A 26728-nucleotide genomic window follows, 5' to 3' on the forward strand; every position below is an offset into this window, starting at 1 on the left:
CAGCACGATGTATATTTAAAAAGCACTGCAGCAATAATATACGTGCCCCACTTAAATCATTTAAAGCTGATATTACAGATTTTAAAAATACTGTACAGATCCCTTTTGAAACAAGTGGATATATACATGATCTCTCTGCACTGTTACATTTTTAAATTTGTAATTTGAATTATAATCCACGTAATTTTGATCAGAACAGAAGTACAAAATATTTAACCAAGATACAGAGAGGCAATGATGTACGTAATTGTGACTGCTGGTGGGAGTTACGATATTTAATGTTTAACATTTTCTACATGTCACTATCTTTGAGTAGGATCAGAACCTTGAACAAAAAGCAGATGAGCTTGGGAAGGCTCATTTATGAATTGTGGCTATACTTTCTTTGCATGTTTGTAAATAAAACTTAAACTTTGAATTTGCTTTTTGAAACTTCATAACAAATTTTCCTACTTTTTTTTTTTACCTTTTGGATAGCATATGTACATAGGAAAGACACAACATCTAGATCAGTGGTCTCCAAAATGGGTGCATGCACAGGACCATCGGTGGGAGTGTGCAACAGGAGGAGTTCGACTTGATTCTTCAGCAGCATGCCCACAGCGGCTTGGTTCTCCCTGCCCTGTCTTCAGTGGCAGCTTTTTTTTTTCCCCTCCTTTGCTTCCCTAGAGCTGGCACAGGGGCTGTGTAAGTCAAAAAGATTGGAGACCCCCTGATCTAGATCATAGCAGCCCCCTGTGCCCTGCTCTGACCAGTGCCTCCTCACCTGGCCCTACTGTGAGGAGTGCAGCCTGGCTTCTGGTCCCACAGCTCTTCTGTCACAAGAGTAGCATGTACACTCCTTCATTTGCATGTTAAAGGCCTACCACAGTGCAGTTATTGAGTGGATGATGTAGCTATTTATAACACACTGCTTTCACTCCTTTCTTACAATACTGATATTTCAGTCAGTAACTAACTCTGCTCCCATTTCTTGAGCAAATCAAAGGAAGGCAGTACATTTGCCATGGTTAATTCATTAGAACTTAATCATTCTGTTGCTGATAATTCAAATCCTCTTTAAAAACATAACAATTCTGTATTTAGTGCTTTTCACTTATTAGTATTGCAAGAGTGCTCTTTAGGTAATCATATTTAAAATAAGACTTAACCCCCATTTTCATTTCCTTTAGTTTAGATGTAAATAATCTGACAAAGCCTGCAGCTCACATTTCTAAGAAATGAGGGAGGGTTACTTAACATGCACTGCTTACTTTTTTCATGTCACATTTTTCCCCACTTCCTTTAAAACTTGTTTATAAGACTCAAACTTTTACAGTCCATAGTGGCTATAATACATCCAATGACATCATTTTGATGTTTCAATGTACCAATTCAAGATTTCAACCTGGATATGTTAAGTGGGATCCCTGAACAGTCTGGTCCATCTCACTATTTTCATGAATGAATGAACGGGTTGATGGAGTAGAGTATGCTTATAAAATTTGTGGCTGATGCCAAACTGGGAGTAGTTGCAAGCTTTGAAGGACAGTATTAAAATTCCAAATTACTTTAACTTTACTAAATTTCTTATTCAATTTATCAAACAGCATCTGATTTTTTTCTTAAGTACAGTTAACTACTAAAATGGGAAATAACTGGCTAATCAGAAATACTAAAGGAAAGGACTGGGGGGTTACAGTGGCTCAAGAATGAGTCAGCAGTGTGCACTGTAGCAAAAAAAAGGCAAAGTGTCATTCTGCAATGTGTGTAGTATGTTAGCTGAGTTCTTAGAGAACTCTTGTACACACAATTTTTGGCACCACAAGATGTGATCAAATTGGAGAATCCAGAGAACAACAAAAGTTTTAGGTTTGTTTAGAAAACATGATCTATGAGAAAAGGTTGAAGGAACTGGGCACATTTAGTCTGGAGACCTGATAACCTTTTACATATTTGAAGAATGTTGTCTTATATACAAGATAAATTTTTCCACCACAGGTAGAAGTAGTAATCAGCTTAGTTTGCAGCAAAGGAGATTTAAATTGCTATTAAGAAAAACTTTATAACTATAAGAATAGTTAGCTCTGGCACAGGTTACCTAGGAAGGTTGTGGAATACCCATCCTCAGATTTTTAAGAAAAGGTTGACAAATGTGTCAGGGATGGCCAAGGTATACTTAACCCTGCCTCAACATGGGATGATAGGATAAACTTTCTAAATCATTAACATAGAAATGCAGGGCTGGAAGGGACCTCAAATAGTCATCTAGTCCATCACAAAGTACTTGGATAAGTTCTTAAAATTAAAGATGTTTCTACTAGAATTTTTTAAATTACATCAAGGGTAGAAAAACCATGTTTAAGTATAATATATTTGATAGGTTTTGGTTTTTACAAGTTATGAAACAAACATGAATGACAGTTTTAGCATACAAATCCATTTTTATCACTTTTCCACACTTGCAGATTTACACATTTATTTAGCATGACTCTCAAATAAGTCAAAGGCTTTCAAAACAAGTTAGGGAAATGAATCAGATGATGCAGATATTTTTATAAACATTAACCGTGAGAATTTAAATATTCCAATTCTATACGTTAACTAAAAAGTGTGTTTACCGCATTCATCTAGGTATTTCTTCCCATTTTTGAGTTGCCTTACTGAAGTCTGTGGTTGAATAGTCTAATTTGACTCTTTGTGCAAGAATGAAACAGGTTGGACAATCTCTACAAACACCTGGTATCATACACCCAGAGGAGCAGGATCCTTGTGAATGCAGCCAGGACAGCAGTGCAGAGACTCATGAACAAATAAGTCACATTCCATACAAAATACATTCTGGCAGACTTTACAAATGTAAACCTGAGTGAAAAGATGAAAAAAATTAAGTTAAATTTTCAAATACAAATATCACTGATTACAGTAATGCAATAGAGAACCGTAAACAAAAAACTGTTGCATATTTACATCCTAAGAGCCCTACCAAATTAAAGTTTCCAATATGAAAAGACTGAATCTAAAAGTTATATTTAGCCTGAAAGATACTATCAGAATAAACCATAAATTGTGTTTCTTATTAAACTAAGAATTGCCCAAACTCTCAGCCTTAAAAAACCCATCATTGTAATAACTTGGGAATCCTAGGAGTACTGCAGCTAACATATGCTTAAAAAAGTAAATACAGGTTACATTAAAGAGTTCTACAAATATAAGCATCGTGTCTGACAAAGCTCATTTTTCCTCCAAGTTTACTCTACTCGTTAGAGACTCCCACCATCCTTATGCCCAGAGGTGGGAACAGGACTCATTCTTAGCCCTGTCAACTTTTTGAGCAAGGGCAGCAGCACACCTGAGTCTCTGGACACTCCCTTACCTCAAGTGTGCTGCTTTTGCAGTCTAAAAAGTGAGAAGCCAGGACTGAGAATTCAATCTAGCCAACATGATGGTCTCCATACAGGATTTTTTGTCATCACGATGACCTTCACAAAGATTAAATTACATTTTAATAACTTACATGTTGATCTTTAATCTCCCCTTGGCAGCCTTGACAATAGCTATGAAACAGAATTCAATATTTTTATTGAAAGCAGAGAAAAAAATGGTTAAACACCACCATTTTACACAGTCATTTCTTATACAATTATTTGATATCCATTTCTGTAATGTAAAGGATAAATCACAGCCATTTAACTTAACATGCACTAGTTCTAGCAGTACTAAAAAAGTCATTGCCAACTTATCTTATTTTCAAAACAAAAGATTAAATCTATAAGGGCCCAAGTGGATTCCTTATAGCAGGCATGATTTACATACCGTTCTCCTTTATATTCTTCCAGTGTAACTTCTTGAAAGGCATCCAAAGGAAACAGGTGATGGTAAGACCGAGCCAGATGGGGTGCAGAGACTAATGTAAGACCTTGAATGTCAAAATAAAAAAAAAAAAAAAAAAAGACCAAAACAAATCATCTGTCAAGATAAAGCAAAATATTTGATTTCATGAATACAGGAGAATTTCTGCCTTAGTCCACATAAAATTTAAAAATCTCTTAAGAATTAGAAGTTATACAATTCCATTCTGTTCCATCTAGGTTAGCGATTGCAGAGGTTTACAAAAGTATACTAATGATTTCCTTTGAGGGTTGGTGAATTATATATTTTTATTATAGAATTAAAATAAACTATGCCAAAGCCCTTCAAGGAAGGCAATTTACACCTTTGCTCCAACACAAGTGATATTTCCACTATACTAAATAACTACATTGGTTGCTAAAGGAATCCCTTTTTGGATATGTATGTATGCCAATCAAGTGAATATAAAAAAAGATACTGGAATACAAAAGAAATGTAGTCTGATCAAATTCTGATTCACCCCAAATTCCCACTGTCCTCAATGAAAGTTTCAAACACACAAGGAATTCAGCATCCAGTCTGTGATACAACAGTCTGTGTTATGGTATTGCTTTCTACACACTGTAGCCCTGAGAGCCTCGAACTTATTTGCTACCCAAGACTATAGAATTAAGGACAAGTTCTGCAACAGGCATAATTGAGTTTTTCTACATCCCAATAGCTTAGGGGTTTGTTTGTTGTTGCTTACCATTATACGTAAAGAATCATAGGAATATAAGGCTGGAAGGACCTTGAGAGGTCATCTAGTCCAACATCCTACATTGGAGCACGATCAAAGATACCTAAAACCATACCTAACATTTATTTTGTTTAACCTGTTCTTAAAAATCTTCAACAGGGATTCTACAAACTCCCTTGGAAGCCTATTCCAGTATTTGTCTAACTGGAAGGATAGTTCTTCGTAGTATCCAACTTAAATCTCCCTTGCTGCAGTTTAAGTCCATTACTTCTTGTCCTATTTTCAGTGGATATGGAGAACAATCGATCATCATCCTCTTTATAACTACCTTTAACGTATCTGAAGACTATCAGTTCCCTCCCCCCAAGTCTTCTTTTCTTAGGATTAGAAATGCCCAGTTTTTTTAAATCTTTCCTCAGAGTGTTCCACGTTTTCAGTTTTTACCAATTTTCACTGATAAATTACCGGGTTTATTGAAGGAGTCCAGTTTTTACTGATTTGCCCCCCTCAGTATTTTTTCAGGTACTTATTTTTGTTAAACACTAAAGCTTTATGCGATTGTTGTGTCCTGCAGCTCTGAAATTGAAGCAGTTCCGCAGTGTAAAACACAGTACACACACGGTAGAGGTTGGAAAATTAAACATTAATATCGCGCTACGATTGGCTCACAAGGAAACACGGCCTGTCCATTTCTTTGTGTTCATTTAGCGTGGCACTGAATTTAAACAATCAGTCCTCTGCAGATAAAGATATGTAATGGTCCCTATGTACCTGGTTATCTCCGTTACTATCAATCTCCTTACGGGTTTGGATGTATGGGTCTGGGTTCTTCAGGATCCCCACACAGCCAGTCTTACCCTTTCTGTGGCTGGTTCCAGACTACCCCCAAAATGGCTTCTCCCCACTCCAGGGCTCCCAGGAATGGGCATCTCATGCCCTATTGATCAAGCTAGCTCTTCTTCCCAGGCTTTCCCTTGTCAATCATTTGACGCCGCCTCTTCCTCTGAGCAGGCAAGCCTGCAATCCTTCCCCAAACCAACAGGGGCCCCTGTTGTTCTACACAGTCTCTCTCCATCTTGATTGCCTAGCAGACTCAGTCTGCCCTTGGCTCTCCCTTCCCAGGGGAAGGGCATGCCTCTCCCTGAACTACCAGCACATAGAGCCCCAGAAACTTAGATAAGGTAAAAAGGTAAACATGGGATGAAAACGCAAACCTACGCTGAATACCAAGAAGCAAATCAGTGCTTGGACATTTTCAAGAAAAAATTAAAGTAAAGATGCGAGCGAGGAGGATGCATTGTGCTCCGAGTACTGTAGCACTGATGTCAGTGCTCATGCTGACCGAATAAAGGGACATGTTGAAAGCAAGCGACACAAGAAGCTTAAAGAAGGAAAGTGAGCTTCGGGATAAATGGTCAATATCAGGAGCTTTTACCAGGGCTTTAATGAAAGAGAAAGCACAGCATGATTGCGTCAATTAATTTGTGCGTGCTCTCTCTTTTGCCGGACAACTGCTGTTAATAGCAGAGGGGCCTATTGATGACTTTGTGCAACAAAACTGTCCAGCTGCAAAAGCCCTTCCTAATGCAGACAACCTCACTCGTAAGCATCTGAAAGAAAATGACAATACTTTAGTACCTACACTGATGGAACAGATTGAGGGAAATGTGGAGTCTAGTCTGATTTGTGAGGAGTCTCCTGATACTTTGGACCATCCAATTCTTGGCTTTTTGTTCTCTTTTTTTTTTTTATTTCAAAGCAAATAAACCCACATTGTTTTGTGCTGATGTGACATTCATCCCTCTGCTGACAGCTGTTTTGTCGACAACAATAACTGACATGTTTGATATGTTCCAACTAACTTGGGAAAACGTGGCCACAACTAATACAGATTCTGCTTCCTACATGACTACGTTCGCACAGGAGATGAAACTCAATCAGAAACTGGAAGTGCTACGCATTACCAGTCCAGCTCATCCGAGTAATGCTGTGCTGTCAGCAGCTACTGCTACAGAAGAAATGAAAGATGTGAAATTTTGTATCACTGGATTCAGGGCCATTTTCAAGCTTGCAAACAAACTGAAGGCTCTGTTTAACACAGTGCGAATTGAGTGCAGAGCCAATTACCGATTAACTACCGCTGTGTTGTGCCACATTGGTGGATGAGCTTGTATTTCGCTGCTTGTTACGTAAATAACACATGGACTGTGCTAATGTATCTCCTAGATCATCTGAGTTTGTTGCTTCGAAAGCAGAAACTCTGAAGAGACTGGCAAATAACCAAAATAAGTGCTAGATTCTGCACACCAAGGTAATATTCATTGTTGAAAACTTGGAGTCACTGTGTGACACAGAAAACACTCGAATTTTCTCCAACTACTGCCAACACGTTTGCCAATAAAGATATTGACCGGATCCTGAGAACCAAAATCTCAGCTGAACGGAGCACAAAAGCTGTAGGAGAAACATATGGCAAGAAAACCATCTGCTTCTGGAAATCCTTCCTATCCTGGAACACAAGAAAAATCAAACAGCCAGAAATAGGAGACGACCGTGGCCTATAATCTGAACTCCCAAAGCGTTTGGTGCCAAAGATGCTTTTTGGAATGTCATCCGGTGTTGCACCCCTTCCTCAAGGTTAATTTTTCAGCAGAATATGACAGTTATGCCAGAGTATTTCAACCACTGGCCACTAAAGATAAAATTTCAAATCTGAAAGGGGCATTTACTAATTCCATGAACTTGCCTAATCCTGACGATACGTAACGGGGTGTTCTAGCTTTTTAGAACATCAAAATACACTTCCCAACTTCAGCAAAATGGCACAGCAAGTTATGAGTGTATCCCCTGAATCTACTGATGCAGAGTGCATATTTTCAAAGTTGGACTAATTCCATGACTGCAAGAGGCTCAACATGAGTGAAGATACTTGGAAGAAAATTATACAAGCGTACGCAAACCAGGATTTCTGGAAAAACTACAAGCTCTGAGACACACAAAATATACCTTTGTACATTTAAAAAAAGTTTCAATTATACTGTAGTAAAATGTGTATATTACAAAAGTTTTTGGGTTCCCCCCCCCTCCCCATCCAATTTTTCTAACCTGATGTCATCCTGTTTTTAAGGCTTGGAAAATAAAGACTGAAAAATTCCCAGACTTTTTTTTTTGTTTGTTTGTTTGTTTTTAAACAAATAAAAACTGAAAACGCGGAATACTCATCCGTCAGGTTTTCTAACCATTTATCTTTTTTGTTACTCTCCACCAGAGCTTCTGCAATTTGTTAATATCTTTCTTAAAGTGTGGCACTCAGAACCAAACTTCAGCTGAGGCCTCATCAGCGCCAGATAGGACAATTACCCACCATGTCTTACACTTGTTCATTCACCGCAGAACTACATTAGCCTTTTTTGCAACTGCATCACATTGTTGACCCATATTCAATTTGTGATCCACAGTAACCCCTGATCCTTTCCAGCAATATTATCGCTTAGCCAGTTATTCCCCATTTTATAGTTGGGCATTTGGTTTTGTATTCCTAAGTGCAGTACTTTGCACTTGTCTTCACTGTATTTCATCATGTTGATTTCAGGCCAATTCTTCAATTTGTCAAGGTTGTTTTGAACGCTAATCCTGTCTTTCAAAGTGCAAGCAACCCCCCGTACTTAAGCGTCATCCACACATTTTATAAGCAAACGCTTCACTCCATTATCCAAGTCATTAATGAAAATACTGACCAGAACTGATCCCAGGACACAACCCTGGAAGACCCCACTAGATATGTCCTCCCAGTTTGATAGTAAACCATTAATAACTATTCTTTGAGTATAGACTTTCAACCAGTTATGCATCCACCTTATAGTAATTTCATCTAGGCCACATTTCCCTAGTTTGCTTATGTCCGGTGGGACTGTGTCAAAAGCCCTACTAAAAATCAAGCTAAATCATGCCTACTTCTTCGCTGCCCTGCTACCCTCACTCATTAGGCCAGTACCCTTGTCAAAGAAGGAAATTACATTGGTTTGGCATGAATTGTTCTTAGCGAATCAACCCTGGCTATTACTGATAAACCTATTATACTCTAGGTGCTTTAAAAATGATTGTTTAAAAATTTGTTCCAATATTTTTCCAGGTATCAAAGTTAGGCTGACTGGTCTCAAGGGTGAAAGTAGCTTAAATCTCTTACTGCTACACAGGGCTGCTGGGTCCATGAGCAAGGTGGGGGTAGGGGGCGGCTCTGGGCCCCTGCAAGGGACGGGGCCTCGGGCAGAAGGGGCATGGCCAGTGGCACTGGAACAATTTTTAGGGTGGGGGTCCTGAGCTGATTCCCCATCCCATCCGCACCCCTCTCTGCCCCAGGCTGGGACCACAGCTAGGGGCAGCTGCGGAGGCCAGAGCCAGGACCGGAGCCCCATGGTCAGGACCCCAAGTAGCAGCAGAGCCCCCAGGGCCAGCGGCTGGGACCCTGGAGGAGGGGCCGGTGCCCAAGCCCTGCAGTGGAGCCCCCGGGTGGGAGGCTGACGGCTGGGACCCCAGCACGGGGCTACACTGGGCACAAAGCCTGGGGGTGCTGTGGCACCCCTACTTCCCACACCTACGGGCAGGACTGGGGGCCAGCCTCCTGCAGCGCTGCCCGGGGCTCCAGCCACTGCTGCAGTAGTGGTGGCCAGGAGCCCTGGGTTCTTTTAAATAGCTGAGCTCCAGGGCAGCTGCCCCTTTTGCCCCCCCGACAGCAGCCCTGCCGATACCGTCCTTAAAGCACTGCCATGACAGCACTTGAATTTCAGCTACGTACCAGCCCATACCAGCGGCCACTTTCTTATTGGTATACCGTACCGGCTTACTTTCACCTCTGACTGGTCTATAATTCCCTGGGCCTCCTTTTTAAAAAAAATAGGTACTATCTTCACCCTTCTCTATTCCTCCCCCAGCCTCCATGAGTTCTCAAAGATGCACTTTGTCTTTGTCTTGCTAGGTACAATTCATTTTGTGCCTTAGTCTTTCTGATTTTGTGCGTGTGCTATTCTTTTGTTCTTTTCCTTAGCAATTTGTCCATGTTTCCATTTTTTGTAGGATTCCCTTTTGATTTTCAAGTGCAGCCAAAGTGGCCTCTTATTATCCTTCCTATCTTTCCATCACATCAGGATAGTTTGCGGTTATGCTTTTAATATCGACTCAGAGAAGCTGCAAACTCTCCTGAACTCATTTACCCTTAGATTTTCCTCCCATGGGACCTTACCTTCCAGTTCTCTGAGTTTGTCTAAGTCCTTATTCTGCTGCTCTCCTCCCTTTCCTTACAATCATAAAATCTATTGTTTCATGATCATTTCACCCACACTGCCATCAACCTTCAGATGTGCAATCAGTTCCTTCCTGATAGTTAGAAGCAAGTCTAAAATGGTGTTCCCCTGGTTACTTCCACCATCTCTTAAACAAAACGTTGTCCCCAATACATTACAAGAATTTTTGGGACATTTTGTGTTTTGCCATATTGCTTTTCCAAGAGATGCCTGGGTAGTTAAAGTCCCCCATTCCTACCAAGTCTGATGTTTTGATCATTTCTATAATTTGTTCTAGAAATGCTTCATTCACCTCCTTCTCCTGATTTGCTGATCTAGTAGACCCCCTCCCATGATATCATCTCTCTGTTTTCCCCTCCTTTTGTTTTCATTAAGTCCATATACTTTGTGTTCTTTTTTCATACTCACTACAGATTTTGCATTCCACAGGGAGTTCACAGTATTTGGCTCTACACTGGGGACAGAAATATCCACCCAGCGTGAGACCTGGATCACTGTTGTTTTCCAAGTGCCTGGGGGCGGGGCGGGAAGAGAAAAAAAAAAAATCAGTATTGTTGAAATCTCTTGGACAAATTTGAAACAGTTGGACAGAATCGGAGAACAAGCATAGAGTTTGTCACATAGAGTTTGGTGTGATGCGAAGTTGCAAATCAACCAGAAAATTCACTTTTAGTACACATTTCCTTCAATGACATGGCCACTTAATGAAGTGTTACAAGAAAACACCAACACTTTACCAGGGTCTTCAATTAAATCTTGGGATTAACCTTCCCATTTCTTCGGTAGCAAAATATTCAGAAATTTATTAACTAACTGTTACCTAGTAGCTCAATTTCCACTGGTAACGGAGTTTCTAACGCTGTGTCTCAGTAACACCCAGGAATAGGGAAACGTCATAAGGAGTTCAATAAGCTTTTTGAAATGTGATCCAAGATCTAATGGTTTAAGGAAATCTTTTTCCAAGAGAGGAAATTTAAGCTTGATTGAGCCACCTTCTTTTGGCTCAGAAGCCAGAACCAGGCTTTCCCTCAATAACAAAAGAAAAGATTAATTTTCCCCCCACAACTGAAATTTCCTTTACCTCTAGAAAGTGACTTTAGAAAAGGCATCCACTATATTATAGTCATAATTTTTCTACACACACAGAAACTCTGGTTTGGACTTAAACAAAAGATATGCATTTTAATTCTCTCATGGAGTACACACTGTTCTTCGAGTGATTGCTCATATTGATTCCAATTAGGGCGTGCGCACGCCACGTGCACAGTCATTGGAAAGTTTTTCCCCTAGCAGCACCCGGTTTGGCTGTGGAGCCTCCTGGAGCGGCGCCTCCCTGGCACTCAATATATGACCCCCCCCCAACCCAGCACCTTCTCAGTTCCTTCTTACCGCCAGTGACAGTTGTTGGAACCGTGGTGACTTGCTTAGCAAGCTCTCCTCGTTTTCCCTAGCCTTTCTGCGTACTGTAGTTTTAGAGTTATTTCTAGTTTAGTTTACTGTAGTTATGATCAGTAGCTGTTGGGAGTGGGGATTTCCCCTCCACCCCAACTGCATTCTCCCCTTGGGCATGCCTAAGTCCCAAGGGTTCAAACCCTGCAATAAGCCCATCCCAGCAGGCAACCCCCACGACACTTGTTTAAAGCATCTGGGGGAAGCGCACCAAGCGGACACGTGCAGGATTTGTAAAGGGTTTCGCCCAAGAACAAAAAAAGGCAAGGGACTGCCGCCTAAAGCAGCTCCTTATGGAAGAGGTGCTGAGACCGCTAACTGCCCCAGCGGAGCAAGACCCGCACCAAGCTCATTGGTGTGGAGCGCTCCGGCGGCTGTAGCAGAAATGGCTCACTATGCCATCGCCCAGCATGAGAGACGATGCAGCCTTCAGCAGGGCAGCACTCCAGTCTGTGATTCCATAACTCTGACCCCACCACCTAAGTAAGGCTTGGGAGTCACCTAATTGGAATCATTATGAGCAATCACTCGAAGAAGAAAAAACAGTTACCTTCTTGTAACCGTTTTCTTCGAGAGGTGTTGTTCACATCCATTCCAAACCCAGCCGCCTTCCCCTCTGTCAGAGTAACTGGAAAGAAGGAACTGAGGTGGTGCCGGGTCGGCAGGGTCATATATTGAGCGCCATGGAGGTGCCACTGCGGGCGGCTCCACAGCTGACTTGACAGGCACTGCTAGGGGGAAATAAAGGCGGAAGAAAAAAAAAAACCTTTCCAAAGACTGTGCATGCAGTGCACACTCCCCCAATTGGAATGGATATGAGCAACACATCTCAAAGAACAAGAGTTATGAAAAGGTGAGTAACCATTTTTTTCCTTCTGAAACTTGAAAAAAAAAATCCTCTATTGTCTTCTCAAAAAGAAGGGCACTCTCTTGCTCATCAAGCTTTCAATTTCACTATATGTTAACAATGAAATGAATGGAAGACTCAGTTCCAGGTATTCTTTCTTTATCAACACCATGTTTAAGGATGCTGGTTTATATTTGCCATAGTATAGTAAAAAGTGTACATGTATTGCAGTGGCTCCTAGGGGTACCAGTCAGGGATCAGGGTTCCATTGTGTTAGGCACTATACAACCAACCAAAAGATGATCGCTACCTAAAGATCTTAAAATCTAAGTATAAGATAAGAGACAACAGCTGCATACAAACAGATGTGAGCTGTACAAGATAAGATGAGACTATTATGAACAGTTGTATGCAGTGGCCTAAAGAGGACCTCTGTATAAGCGCAAAAGCTTGTCTCTTGCACCAAAAGAAGTTGGTCCAATAAAAGATATTATCTCACCCACCTAGTCTCTCATTATGAACAATGTCATAAGCAGTGGTCACAGCACACCTGCTGCCTACCCATTTTCATGATGTTTTGTACCTTTCAGTGAAAATACAGCATTTTCTAAGTTTATCTAGATACCACAGAATTCTAATAATGCCTAAAAGTAACCATATTTTACTTACGCCATGCTAAATGATGGTTTAGCATCCTGATCAGAGAGACACGCAATGGTATGCTGAGGAAACCCTTAGGAGCCAAGAAAAATATCACTATATGAATTGGTAACATATAACAAACAATTTCCTATTTGAGTGGAGAAGTTAGGAGTTACTGTTTAGAATATTTCATGTTATTATAGAAATCAATACACTTTTTCCGAGATAATAAATCCATCATGAGTGTTCTCTTCCTACTTCTACCTCCAAATCTTGTATTGCATCTCCTTACAAAAACAATTTTTCCCCCCCACTTAGGGTGAAACTGACAAACCCCAACTTTTTGGCAATTACAGAAAAAACTAGGTGAGATAGTAGAGAAGGAGAAAGAACAATGTATTAAAGGGAACTATGGTTCAAAGTCAGAAATGAAAGGAAATAATTTAATGTTCAGACTTCAGAGACATGATCCCTCTGAGTGCAGTGTGATGGTTAATGCAATATTTTCTGGAGGTCTTAGGTAGCTTCCAGTCCTCCTCTGGTAATTATTTTTATAGCTCATCTCAACCAAGGAGATGGTTTTTCTTATTTCTGTTCCCCTGATTAGACTGAAAAAACAAAAAAGCTTAAATCATTTAATTATAAGGATTACACACAAAGTGTCTACATTTTATGTATTTATTCACTTTGACAAATGAAAAGAAAGTTGTTTTAAAATGGGGAACAAGCCTGCACAGTGGCAGAGCAGCAGAACATTGTGCTGCTACTTCGGTTTAGCTTCAGGCTCACACTTTCAGAATTCTTTTTCCATCAGGAGGAAGCAAAGGAGCCGATTCCAGTTGTTAGAAAGGAACAAGCTGACAAGATTTCTCTTAATATATGTCCAATTTGTTAAATCACATAGCAATACTGGCATGCATTTAAAAGGCTCATGGGTTTTGGCCAAGGTACAGACGGCAGTCATCATGATAAGATGGCAAATAGAAATACAAATGGAGAGGCACACTTTTCAGGTTTATCGTCTTAATATTTTACATATCACATTTTTCCACTACCACGCAAAGAAATATTGTGTACAATTTGCTACTATCCACTTAAAATGGAGTTCTCTCTTTTTTGTTTTAATTTTCAATTTTTAATTTAAATAGCTAAGTGGTTTGTAGGTATATTGTTAAATATATTAAAATTCAGTTTGCGAAAACTGAAAACTCAAAATAAAAACAATTATGTATCAATATGTTTCAGATTTCAAACAGCTTCTTTGTTCGTATTATTTTAATACGGAAGACACAAAAGAAGATGTTACACCAAAGATGCTTAAATCTTGCACTTAAAATTTAATAAAATAAGATCCTACCCATTCGAATAAGGGAGCATTCAGAACTTGAACTGGCAGGTGGAGGGCTAATATGATGCATCAGCAGCTCCTTATAGTGGCTTTCATCTAAAATTACATGGTATGTTCCTGCCATAGAGAAAGAAAATAGATGAGTCAGCGGAGAGTCATGTATTAAGAATACGAAAAACACAACAATCATAACACCTGTCCAAATAACGTATGGATAGTTTTACTGAGATCAGAACCATGAACAAGAAAAAAAACCCTGGAATATCAAGTTTAGCCAAAACTTGAAAAACAGTTTAAGTTAAAATGAATAGTGCTAATAGTGCAAAATATATGGGATGTTACCTATAGTTACTACATATTTTTTTAAATATACAAGTATGACTGTGTACCTCTAAAAAGTTAGATAGCGAGAGCCTACCTTTCCCTCTCCACACTAACTTATACAATGCAATTTTTTTCCAACTAACCATTGTACTCACTAATGGTAATACATGTTTATTAACTTTAATACGATACAGTTTACCTACGGACTTTTTCAGGTATCCTTATTTCTTTCTTCATCTCTCTTCCAAATCAGCAACTATAGTTACATATCAAATCTACTGAATTTGTATGACTTCTTTAAACGAAGGGAGCAATTATGAAATATTCTCCTAACACAACAGTATGGTCAAAAAAAAAAAAAAAACCACATCCTCTTTGAACATCAAAATTTATTTTTAAAAAATTGTCTAAACAGTTACTTTACTTTCAGACTTAAATGACTATTACTGACATATGTTTAGAATCAGTCGATATACTTACCACCCGTTTCTCGGGCAAGTACAGTACAAACTCGAACTTCAGCAGATAGGCCGATGACAGATACTCTGATCTTAACTGCCTTTAAACACTTCACATACAAAAACAAAAAACACCCAAATGCATCAGCAGAACTGAAAACTGTAAGAGGTACATACATCTTCCATTAAGAAGTAATGACAAAAATGATTCTTCAACAACAACATTTTTTTTTAAGTGGTATATACCTTAATTAGATCATAGATATTAGATGGATCACACGTTGTCAGGCTACTGAAGATAATCAAAACCTCTCTGCTTGTATGTCCTGGCATGTGCCTATAGAAGGTAAAAAAAAAAAGTATATTTAAATTAGCTATAAATTAAGAATATAACAATTACATACAGGTATGTTGAAGTTTGATGCTGTGTGTCCCCAAGAGTAACATTTCCTAGTACTCAGTTGTACAAAATTCAGAAAAATCACATGGCTGATGTTGAAAATCCCTCACAAAACTGCTCCCACAATAAGGTCATACTTTTCCAAAAATCTAACCTACTGAAATGTCCCTTTTAGTTGATGCCTTGTTATAGTTCTTGAAGTTATCCCACCACAGTCCTCCAGGGATAAATTAGATTCAGTCTGACACCACCACAACAAATTATCTCCAAGCACTTCTTTAAAACTTTATTCTGTGGTGAATTCAGAGATGCAAATCTATGACATCTTTCACAGAGAGCAGGGTCCTCAAAGTTTATCGTGTCTCTCTCTCTCTCTCTCTCACTTTCACATATCAGAATACAGCAAACGCTTTAAGAAAATCTATTTTATTTTATTTTCAATTCCCTATAGGAAAAAAAAAAATCATCATCAACTCAGACAACAAGCTTCTTGTCTTTCCTTTTCAGGCTCTTAATTTAGAGCCACGTTAACTAGCTGTCCTAGTAACCTACTGCAATATCCACCACCACCTTTACTCTGTCATTGTTCCTGGCCTTTCTTGCTCACCAGTCAGACTCTCCCTCAAACATCCATTCTTTCTCTCATGCCACTTATTTACCACACAAGCTCCCTCCCAGCAAAAATCTAAAACGCTACTCACTTTTCATGTGATACATACAAAACCCAGCCAGATGACCTTGGCGCAAGCGGTAAGCCGTGACCGTTCCTCTTCCCCCTCCTTCCTTTTCTCATACCTTTAACTAGGCCCCACTCCTGCCATTCCCCCAGACCCTACCTCTACTGCCAAATTAAAAAGAAATAGTTACAAATAAAAATAGGAAACTAAAAAATTGATGGTATTTCATCATCCTGTTCATTTACCTGTCTGTTATATCCCCATTTCCAAACTTCCATCTGTTATTAGATTTTAATCTTTCTAGGACAGGGACTATGTTGCCTTCAGCCGTGTTTGTACAATACCCAGCACAATGGGGTTTGGATCCTGAGTGGGGCCTTTACACACTATCATAATTAAAAAATAATTCATCAATTGCTCCTTTTGCTACAGTAACCCAGGTTCCATTTGTCCTAGCCTCATAGTCAACGTCATTAAAACCATTCCTACAGATCATTACTTACACCACTTTTCCATTTGACTTTACAGCTTTGGAGTGCACCATGAAAAGTCTGTTCATATCTGAGGAGCTGAGCCACTAACTATGCAGAAAACAAATTTTAATACGTTCTTTGCTTTAATGAACATGGAGTTAAAAGTTCAAAATCTGCACTTTTCAGCTCTTTGCATGTAACAGCTGTGGTCTTGCCTACCTCTTCAAAGAAGAGAATAAAATCCTATACACAAATACTCAAAGTGTTAATTTTGGCAGGAATTGTTTCTCCAAGGTGTTGAAACTGAAGAGTGAACCAAAAGACAAGGCGACATTTGATATTTATGTTACAGATTTGTAACAGTTATGTTTTGTTTATATGTTTTGATAAACACTTTGTGCTCTTATAGAGAGAGACAGAAAACCAAAGTTCCCCACTTCTTAGTAATATTAAATAATGCTTCCAATTTTGCCTAACAATTACTTACTCCCATCTGAACAGCAACAAACAGGTTTTGTTTGGGAATATTAAATGCTTTATTTTTTTAATTTTTAAATGACAATTATGTTGACTGTGCATTGTACAAAGCAGAAGTTAGTTATTTGTATTGCAACAACACCTTAAGGAATCTCAGAAGGATCAGTGCAGCACTGTGCAAGATATTACTCCCAACACAAATACGGTCCCTGCCACAAAGAGCTTACAATCAGCGTTTTATCAGTTTCTGTTGTTCCAAAAAGAATAAAACCTATAATATCCTACATATACTAACTTTAAAGTCTGCATGGCCAAATTTAAAGAGTTATACAGAGATGGTTCTCCATGGCAGCTCAGATCTACAGCTTTCTTCAGAGCAGTTGTATGCTTTCTTGGGTTTCCTACAAGAAAAACAACAAACAAAACTCACCTGAAATGGTAAGATAACAGAAAAATGTATAATTGTAAGATTTTTTTTTAAATTTATACAGATACAGTATGATATACATAAACCAAAAATAGCCTAGTGTGAACTGTATTACAAATTGTTTTAGTAACAATACTATGTAATACTTACATTGTCCTTTACATCCTCAAAGCACTGTACAAACATTAAATCACTCTCAAAGCACCTAAACCAGGTAGCAGATTGGCTAAGTAGACAAGGAGAGGTTAAATGACTTGCCCGAAGCCACACAGTTTGTTAGTGGTAGAACATCAATTAGAAATCAAGAGTTGGTTCCTGTTTCTCAACCTCACCTCTAATCCACTAGATCAAAAGGCCTCCATTAACTACAATTGCAAAGTTAAAACAGATAACAAGGAGAGCAAGAAAATAACCAGTATCAGGAAAAAGGTATGTTTTTCATAGGACATTTGAAATATTGATGAGGGAGAAATACAGGAAGATGTTCCAAACAGGAAGAGCTCCTAGAAGATGGCTCTTGCACCACGTCATGAAAATGTATATAAAAGAGGAAGTTGGTGAGAAGAAAAAAGAGAGCAGAAAGGAGAGGCAAGAGAGAAATTCATGTGTTGGCAGTCAATACAAATTACATGCACAAAGTTATCAAGAGAAAAATCAATAGTGAAATTTGATTTCTGCTCTTAAACATACATATATTTATATTTCTAAGCATAAGTAGACTCCCTGACTAATCTCAAAACAGACTACAGTCCTGCAATTAGATCCACTAACGTGGACCCCTACATCCTTCTGGTGCTCTAACAACTTCATTAGGGTCTGCCTTTATGGAATAAGTTGCAAGACCAGGGCTGTAGAGCGCAACAGTTCTAGTGATGACAATGATTCTCTAATACAAAAGGATACTTCTTTCCTACCTGAAAGTTCTGTCAGCTTTTCAGCTCTTTTACTCTTAGTTACAATTATACCAATCTGCAAGAAATTGTTCTATTAGTGAGTTATAAACAATTTGATCTACATTCTTAGTATACCCTGTGTATTGTTAGATAGATCTTTTTGGATCAATGCTTACAATACCCACATCTTTCTCTGCAGGCTTTCTTTCCAAGCACAGTAATTTGAAACCAGCTCTCACCTTGAGATACAGGAAATTACAACTCCCTTTCTATTAAGCTGATAATAGATTCTTAATTCTTCACTCTATTGGTACCTCTCGCCCTTAAACACTAAAATGTCTCTTTACATCTTCTTCCTGTCTTTAAGAATGCAGTTCCAAATCTTAAGTGTGTTCGCATTTGTACTTCAGAAAACTGTAAATCAATATTCAATTGAATTCTCATCCTCATCATTTAATAGGGAAAAAAAAATTACACAAGATCAGGAGAGAGAGAGGAAAAGACTACCACTAATTTAAAATAATGTGTTGGAAAATGATTAAAATTAAATGAAAGCTTCAAAATAGTTCTTCCAACTTTGTTTTCACACAACTTCTTAATCGGTAACAATGAATCTGGTTTTCAACACACGTGTTCATACCTACCTGACTAATAGGATTTTGGTCAAAGTATTCTTCAACAAAATATTCCAATAACTGTAAAAAAAAAAAAAAAAAGTTCTGAGTATTAAGATAATTAAATACATCAGTCATTTCATATCTGTTAAAAATGATAGTACAGTACTTATAAAACCATTTAGAACCTTTAAACACCCCCATCCTCTGCCTCTACACTCCTTGGGTGCACAGTACTCTTCAGAAACTTTAGAAAAAAAAAAAATCTCAGTTTACATTAAGTACATGGTAACGATAGGAGTGTTATTTCTGCAGCAAATTTAAAATAGATCTAACAGCATTAGTTAGAATTAAGACAACAGCTGAAATTTTAATCTGTAATACAGATCAGTGGTAATGATTATTGAGTTATTTTCTGTGACCAATAATCTAGTTAGCAAAAATTAAGGTCCCAATGCTGCAAACGGTTGTACACACATGCTTGACTTTAAGCATGCGTGTACACCAACGAAGTCATTGGCATTATTCACGTCCATAAAGTTAAACACACGTAACTGTTTGCAGGAATAGATCAGGGACGAAGTCATATTCAGCCAAACTTATTCCACCTTCCATATGACTCAAATTCACTAACCAAAACTAAGCAGTATTTTAGTTAACACATGGAAGATTAGCGTTATTTTGAACGGAGGGTCTTCTCCATTCACACAAAAGAAATATTGATAATTACTTAATTTTTTTAAAAAAGCTATGAAGTTTAAACAAAGCGTGTTCCCCTCGTTCACTCCAAGGACTCTACATTATCTATACTTCTGAACACATGGAAGATATTACAGCAGTGGTAGGCAACCTGCAGCCCACATGCAGCCTATCAAGGTAATCTGATTGCATGCCGCAGGACATTTTGCTGACGTTGACTGTCTGCAGGCATGGCCCCCCACAGCTCCCAGTGGCCACGGTTCGCCGTTGCCAGGCAATGGGAGCCGCAGGAAGCAGCGGGCTGCAGGGACATGCTGGCTGCCGCTTCCCGCAGCTGCCATTGGCCAGGAACAGAGAACTGCGGCCACGAGAGCTGTGGGGGGCTGTGCCTGCGGACAGTCAACATCAGCAAAATGTCTTGTGGCCTGCAATCCGATTACCCTGATGGGCTGCAGGGGGTCCACCACTATATTACAGGGAAAAGAGGAAAACACAGAGTATTTGATTCAGCAAAACAGGAAAGTTTTTCCTCTGTTAGCTAAAATTGTTGCCATAAATACGGCACATAATATAATGTTTTATTTGTATAGGAAATCAGAATGATACACACTTTAAAACATAATTTTCATGCTTAGTATTATCAGGGCAACATCTTATCTTCTCCATCAAGTTCAGTCCTCCGTAGTTAGTCATATCTATCTAAACTGGAGTAAGTCACTATCACAGACTCAATCAGGACCTATGAAGCATATTTTCAGTACAAAATATTAACATTTATTTTTAAGAAGTGCAAAGTCTATTTGTTCTCTTTCCACTGCATGCTATGGGTGATATCCCACAGCCTGCTAATTCCCACATTCTTTGTATGGCACTTCCTGTTGTTTAAACTTCTCCACAGCCCTCCTAACATAATTATTATTACTCTTACTTCTGTTGTGTCTAATGATGCCAAACAGTCCCATTGGACAAGCTACTGTACAAAACAAACACAAAGACAGCCTTTACCTCACAGAGCACAGAGTTTGCAACAGTATTTCCCAAATCACTGGTCCCAACCCACCAGTGGATTACAGGAATATTCTAGACAGATCACCACAACCAGGGCCAGACTAACCCATCACTGCACAGCCTAGCCAAGCATGCACTTCTTCCAGCCTGGTGGAAGTAGGGGGTTGGAGAGCAAGCCCACCCCTTACTCATTCCACAGTGGCAGCTCCTCTCCTGTGGGGCTGAGCCTAGCTCCCTACTCCAGGTGTTGCAACCTGGTATATGGTATTGCACTGCCACCCACTCAAATTTGGTCACCATGGAGGGGCAGCAAGGCCAAATTTGAGAGAGAGCTGCTGCGCTCCTGTGCGCCAGGTCACAACATCTGGAGGGGGACACACCCTGGATAGGAGCTGTCACTGCGGGATCAGTGCAGGGAGGATTCACTCTCCAAACATGCCCTTCCTCTCCTAGTCCTCGCACTGGGCCAGGATTAGGGTTGCACTGCCAGAGCAGAGGGTGCAAATATGTAATGGTGGGCTGCAACAACCACCACCAAACAAACAAACGCTGTTGGTGAGTTGCCTTACAACAAAGTCTGGGAATCACCGATCTAGAATTTGGAAAATATGCAAGACAAACAACAGACAAAGAGGCAAGAGGCAGATGGGAGCATTAACATAAGTATGAGCCAAAGGTAGTTGCAATCCTGTTCGAGCCCAGATGGATGTGATCTGCAGACATCACAACAAAGGTAGGTTAATATACTTTTGATAAAATAAATACCTTTAAGGTACAAGTAAGCCTGTTAGGTTTTAAATCTTGGTCCTCCATAGTTCTTGATCCATCTACCACCACATAAAGGTGACGCATCTGAATCATAATCATAAAGGATATTAATTCCACAAATTCCTGGTTTGGAATTAAGATAAACTTCTAGCACTCACATGCAACAAATTTATAAAAGACAGTAATTTAAAATAACCATTTATTTCAAGTAAATTAAATACAAAATACGTACAGCCTTCTCTGTCACATTGGCAATATTTAGAGTACGGAACAGCATAATGGCCTTTAAGGATTCTTTGGTGGCTGCTGATTAAAGAGGTTAAGTTCCTCTCCATCCTCCTTTTACAATGTGAGCAGAGATCTTCTCCCGATAAATGATCACTGTTCTCATCTTCTCTCCAAAGGATTATGGAATAATAATATTTTGTATTTATATCATCACTTCAACTGAGGAAGTCAGTGTTTTACAAATCAATCAGTTCTCATAACTGGTTTGAATTAAGCTAGTACCATTATGCCCATTTTACACATTAGGAAACAGACTCCAAGAGGTTGTGCGATTCAACTGTATCACAAAGCAGGTCCTACCAAGGGAAATAGAACCCCGGTCTCTTGAATAGCAGACATTTTCAACATTTAGCATACTACACACCAATTCAAAGTAAAAAAAAAAAAAAAAAAAAAAATTGTCGGTTGGGACAGAAAGAAACCTCAAACTCATACACATCAAGTCAGTAAAAATATTTCTTAGATTTGATGCCACTATGTATTCTGAAGAGGGAAAACCACTTCAGCACAAATAATCTCAGACACAACAAAACTAGATACAACAGTCAAGGGGATTATATAAACATACCATTCCAAGTCTAACTTGCCCATGGTGTTCAAAGAGTCTGGTAAAAATACAGAAGAATTTGAGCTAAGACTATAACATGGGATTCTAAAACAGCATCAATAAATAAAGCCAATCCTACAGTTACATTACATGCTAAATTACCCTTAACATCAATGGATTTAAAAAGGATGAAAGATTAGGTTCTAAATAACCATACAACTAGGGCTGTGAAAAACTGTGGAGGGCAGAGGCTCAGTAAAAAAAAAAACAAAAAACAGTGCAGTGAGTTTTATCAAATTTTAATGGAGTTATTCATTTTGAACTTCTTTGCCACTCTGAAGTATTTACAAAAACATAATATATTTGAAAGTTTGGGGTTTTATGCCTTAACATCGATCTGTGAATTAAAACTAGCCTTTGCCTAGAAGGTTTTTAGACACAGAATTTTAAACAAAATTAATTTATAATGTGGTGCAAGTAACACAGCACTAGGTATATATCCAGCCAGTCCAATAATGAACAGATTAAAATAATTTGTATATCAATATTTTGCTAGAGGACATCCAATGATGGATTCTGCTATTTACATTCAGTAGTCTAGTTGCAGCACACTGCACTCCACATATAGAATGTAAGTTTAGAACCCAATTTCTTTGGGAGCAAAAGTATGAACCACCCAGCATCAATGCCCTTAAACAGACTGTAGAGCAGAGGTGGGCAAACCACAGCCCGACGGGCCACATCCGGACCCTGAGATCATCCTGCCTGGCCCCCGGTTCCTCCCCTGCTGTCCCCCCTCTCCTGCAGCCTCAGCACCTGTGACACCAGCGCTCTAGCCTGCTACTCCTGCCAGCCAGGACAGCAGCGTGGCTGCGAGCTGCTGCCGCTCTGAGCAGCGTGATAAGGGAGAGGCGAGGGGTTGAATAAGGGGTAGGGAGTCCCGGGGGGCAGTCAGGGAACAGGGGGCAGCTGGATGGGGTGGAGGAGTGGTCAGGGGACAGGGAGCAGGGGGCTTGGATAGGAGATGGGGAGCCGGGAGTCAGTTAGGGGTGGGGGTATGGATAGGGGTCGGGCCAGGGAGCAGGGGGGGTTGGATGGGGTGGGGTCCCAGGCAGGGGTGGTCAGGGGACAAGGAGCGGTGGCGGGTTGGATGGGGCAGGGGTTCTGAGGGGGCAGTTATGGCCAGATGGGGGTGGGGTCCAGGCTATTTGGGGAGACACAGCCTTCCCTACCCGGCCCTCCATAAAAATTTCACAACCCTGATGTGGCCCTCGAGCCAAAAAGTTTGCCCATCCCTGCTGTAGAGAAATCTCAAGTTACTCTTTCTGGCACAATTAAGCCTAGATAGAACTTTGGAATGGGAGGCTGAATCTAAGTCATAGAATGAGGAAAAAATGGGGAAAAAGAAAAAGTATGTTTACTTATAAATATTGCAGTATGTTTAATCTACCTGATGGAGACAATTTTTTCCTCAATGTAATTCCTTTGACTTCAACGTAGTTACATCGGAGATGAGCTTTTCCTAGTGTGTTCCCTGTACTTCAGAACTGACTGCTTACCTTTTTCTCTTAGCCTTAAAGAGAATGTCCTCTATAGTTGCTTTCAGTGACCCAGATTCATCTTCTTTGAGAACCTCCCTACAATGAACAATTTATTGCATACAAGTTAGATTAAATGTTCTCTCTTAAAATAAAATAAATTCATAAAACAAAGCTTACCATGTTCTTTCATAACCCCCTTCCCAGCGTTTAGTTCTTTCAGGCTCGTCATCCATATCTGTCTGTCTGTCTCTCCAAATCTGCTTGCTTACGATACTGTTAAGGACAACGATTACACCCTTGTAAGCAAAGGCATTTTGATAAAACGCTGCCTGATTACGTGCGACGGCACATCGGAACTAATGCAATGTATCAGTCTCTGGGCTGACAATAAAAATGTGACTTAAGTTGCTGAATTACTTTTGTCAAAACTAGATCCCCCAAATAACACTAAGAGGCAGGTCGAGCTTTGCCCTGTGCAGGGGCGCGCTCCTGAGCGCAGGCAGGCGAAAGCACGCCGCGCCCGGGGAACACCTTCCGCGCGTTGAGCGTGACCGCTCGGTTTTTAAGTCAGTGACGCTCATTCCCACGCGCCACAAAGGGGAGGGCGGGGCTGTTTTTTAAAGCAGATTAACTTTCCTGGAGAGCTAACGGGGGTCCCGCGGGCTGGAGACGGGACCAGTCGGCGTGGAGCCGTTACCCGGGGCCCCAGCGAGAGGCGGGGCTGAGGCTGCTGGCCCGGGGGCCTAGGCGCGGTTCTGCTTCCCCCTCCCCCTCCCCCTCCCCGCTCCTGCCGCCCGTGCGCCCCGCTCTCCCAGGCCGGCCGGGGGGCGTCGGGGCGACGCGCGGATCCCAGCGCACGGCGCTGACCTGCCAGGACCGGGCTCGAGCTCCCCGCGGCCAACTCCCGGAACCCCCAACCTCACCCGCTCGGTGCTGTTGCAACTCGTCCGCCCGGCGCGCCGGGCCGCAGGAGGAACGTTCCGGCTTCAGGAAGGGCCGGCCCGGAACGGGGCAGGGAGGGGTGCCCGGCCCCCGGGGGGAGCTGCACGGGGGTAACGCCTGTCGTCGTCCCCCACCCCCGGCAGGCGCGGGGCGCTTTGGACCAACGCTTCTTCCTCCAGCCTCGCCCCGCGCGCTCCTGTGCGAGGCTGCCGTGGGTCGGTGCGCGACACCGGCCGCCCCCAGGCGCTGCCCGAGTTACACGGGACCCCAGCGCTCTCCTGACTGCTGCGGCCCGTGGAGCGTCCGCCCTCGTATCTCGGGAGGAGGCGGCTCTGAACCTGGCCCCAGACCCCACTTGCCACCGGCTCTGGCAGGGGTAGCGTGCTAGGCTCTGCAGCCTCCACGCTGGCCGCCGTCCGTCAGAGACGGGACTCGGGATTCCATGGACCTTAAGGCGGGGCCGCCCTCGCGCTTCCTTGCTCCCTGCGAGGGGAAACTCTCCCCGGCCAGCGCTGGCCGCCTTCGGGGCCTCTGAGCCTTTGCTCTCTTGCACCCATTACATTCAAAATCTGCCTGTGAGGAGACGAGGAGTTAAGTGGTTATCCCAGACCCCGGAAATAACTCGGCGCCTGGTTGCTAAACTGGGTGAAACAGGACTTCAATAGCTCAGACGTTGGTGAGAGGGTTTTCGCAGGAGTGGGTGGGTGAAATTCTGTGGCCTGCGTTGTGCAGGTCAGACTAGACGATCATAATGGTCCCTTCTGACCTTAGTATCTATGAATCTGTATCACCCCAGACAAGTCAGAGCTGCTGTGAAGAAGAGGGAAACGTTTAAATTATTTGTCGCCACCACCATGGCAGACTTGATGAGTAGGACACAGGATATAGCTAGGAATTAAGAGACAGTGAAAAAGCCTGTGGGACATGTGAAACTCTCTTTTTAGGCACCACACCTCATAAGCACATCACCTTGCTTCCAGGGACATACCAGATTAAGTTTAATGTCCTGGTCTTCACCTTCAAAGCTGTCAAAAGGATTGGACAAGTGGTCTTCAATGTTGCCATCAAGCCGTGCTCTGCAAGAACAAAAGTGAGATTAGGGGGAACTGATAGAGCACCTGATAGCTTCCTTAAAAGCTAAGATTGGGACAAACGTTGCCACTGTCAGAATAAAATACAAGACATCTCTCTGCCATAATTTACAACGTGAAAAATATTTAATAAAAAAAATCCATGTGCTGGGCAAGGAGGTATTTATATCTTGAATATTCTCTTGATTTATAGTTTGTAAAGCACTCCAGTATTGACTGTGGTGATGAGCACAGCATCTATACCTAAGACAGACTGATCTAGTTCAGATGCAGAAGTAGGCTTACCCTAGGTCAAGTAATGAATAGCACAACTGTTAGTCCCCTACTCTAAGTTACTTGACAAAGATCCCAGTCCTCCAAAGACTGTTTACATGGTGTGAATACCCCCAAAATCAGGGCGACTACTCACAGGCTGTAGAGTTCTGCAGGTTCATAAATCTGTAGGATTGGGGCAAAATTCCCTTCCACGTAGATATAAATTAATCTTGTTTCCCATATAATAATACTTTCTCTTGGTCGTTTGCTATTATTCAAATAGTGCCAGACTGTGGAGGTATCATGCCAATTGTTCATAAATAAATTTGTTTCATAGGGAATGTGTTGTCAAGGAAGTATGATTTTCCGCCAGATTAAAGCACTACATTCTAAAAACACCTGTGTAAATCATCTTTATTTTAGCCATTAACTGAAGTATCTGAGAAATAGGATTTATACATTAAAATGCAGTATTAAGTGTAAGTTATTGTACATCTATTTTTCTATTTGTTGAATATTCCCTAATAATACTATTGTAATCTACAGTAATGGCCCCAAATATGGTAGTAACACTCTTGTAAGACACACAGTCTGGAATTGTTTTACTTCTACACAGCAGTGTAATATATTTTATATGGCTCCATGACTAATCAACTAATAGAAAAAATGTGAACAAACAAAAAGTTAATA

At 40.8% G+C, this 26728-nt stretch overlaps 1 protein-coding gene across 6 annotated transcripts; it reads right to left on the reverse strand.

The window, feature by feature from the left end:
• Window positions 1-1698: 1698 nt before the first annotated feature.
• GTF2H2 (general transcription factor IIH subunit 2) lies at window positions 1699-24801 on the reverse strand. Of its 6 annotated transcripts, none has more exons than XM_043515089.1 (16): window positions 24674-24801; window positions 23928-24023; window positions 23769-23846; window positions 22231-22267; window positions 21372-21458; window positions 18930-18980; window positions 18307-18361; window positions 17261-17366; window positions 15185-15275; window positions 14961-15048; window positions 14166-14273; window positions 12836-12899; window positions 10279-10382; window positions 3796-3898; window positions 3468-3536; window positions 1699-1709 (listed from the first exon to the last, which is right to left on the reverse strand). In XM_043515089.1, exons 2-15 carry the CDS (start codon window positions 23981-23983, stop codon window positions 3485-3487), a joined length of 1080 nt encoding a protein of 359 aa, XP_043371024.1. In that variant the 5' UTR covers window positions 23984-24023; window positions 24674-24801; the 3' UTR covers window positions 1699-1709; window positions 3468-3484. The 6 variants fall into 6 exon arrangements, 5 of the variants coding, with proteins under 5 accessions (XP_043371024.1, XP_038257094.1, XP_038257093.1 ...); XM_038401166.2 differs by lacking the exon at window positions 1699-1709 and adding an exon at window positions 2445-2844 and having other exon boundaries at window positions 3497-3536; XM_038401165.2 differs by lacking the exon at window positions 1699-1709 and adding an exon at window positions 2445-2844 and having other exon boundaries at window positions 3497-3536; window positions 24618-24756.
• Between the last annotated feature and the right edge of the window lie 1927 nt (window positions 24802-26728).

This window comes from Dermochelys coriacea, chromosome 5, assembly GCF_009764565.3.
Source record: "Dermochelys coriacea isolate rDerCor1 chromosome 5, rDerCor1.pri.v4, whole genome shotgun sequence".
Classification (NCBI taxonomy): Eukaryota; Metazoa; Chordata; order Testudines; family Dermochelyidae; genus Dermochelys; species Dermochelys coriacea.

What these genes read in the sequence shown, in the direction of transcription:
- GTF2H2 (XM_038401166.2), bottom strand. Translation starts at nt 23,983, where the DNA reads ATGGATGACGAGCCTGAAAGAACTAAACGCTGGGAAGGGGGTTATGAA. An exon ending in AAACCATCATTTAGCATGGC is followed by an intron (nt 10,383 to 12,835) that starts GTAAGTAAAATA and finishes CCCCGCCCCCAG; the next exon opens with GCACTTGGAAAACAACAGTG. An exon ending in TGTGGAATGCAAAATCTGTA is followed by an intron (nt 3,899 to 10,278) that starts GTGAGTATGAAA and finishes TTGACATTCAAG; the next exon opens with GTCTTACATTAGTCTCTGCA.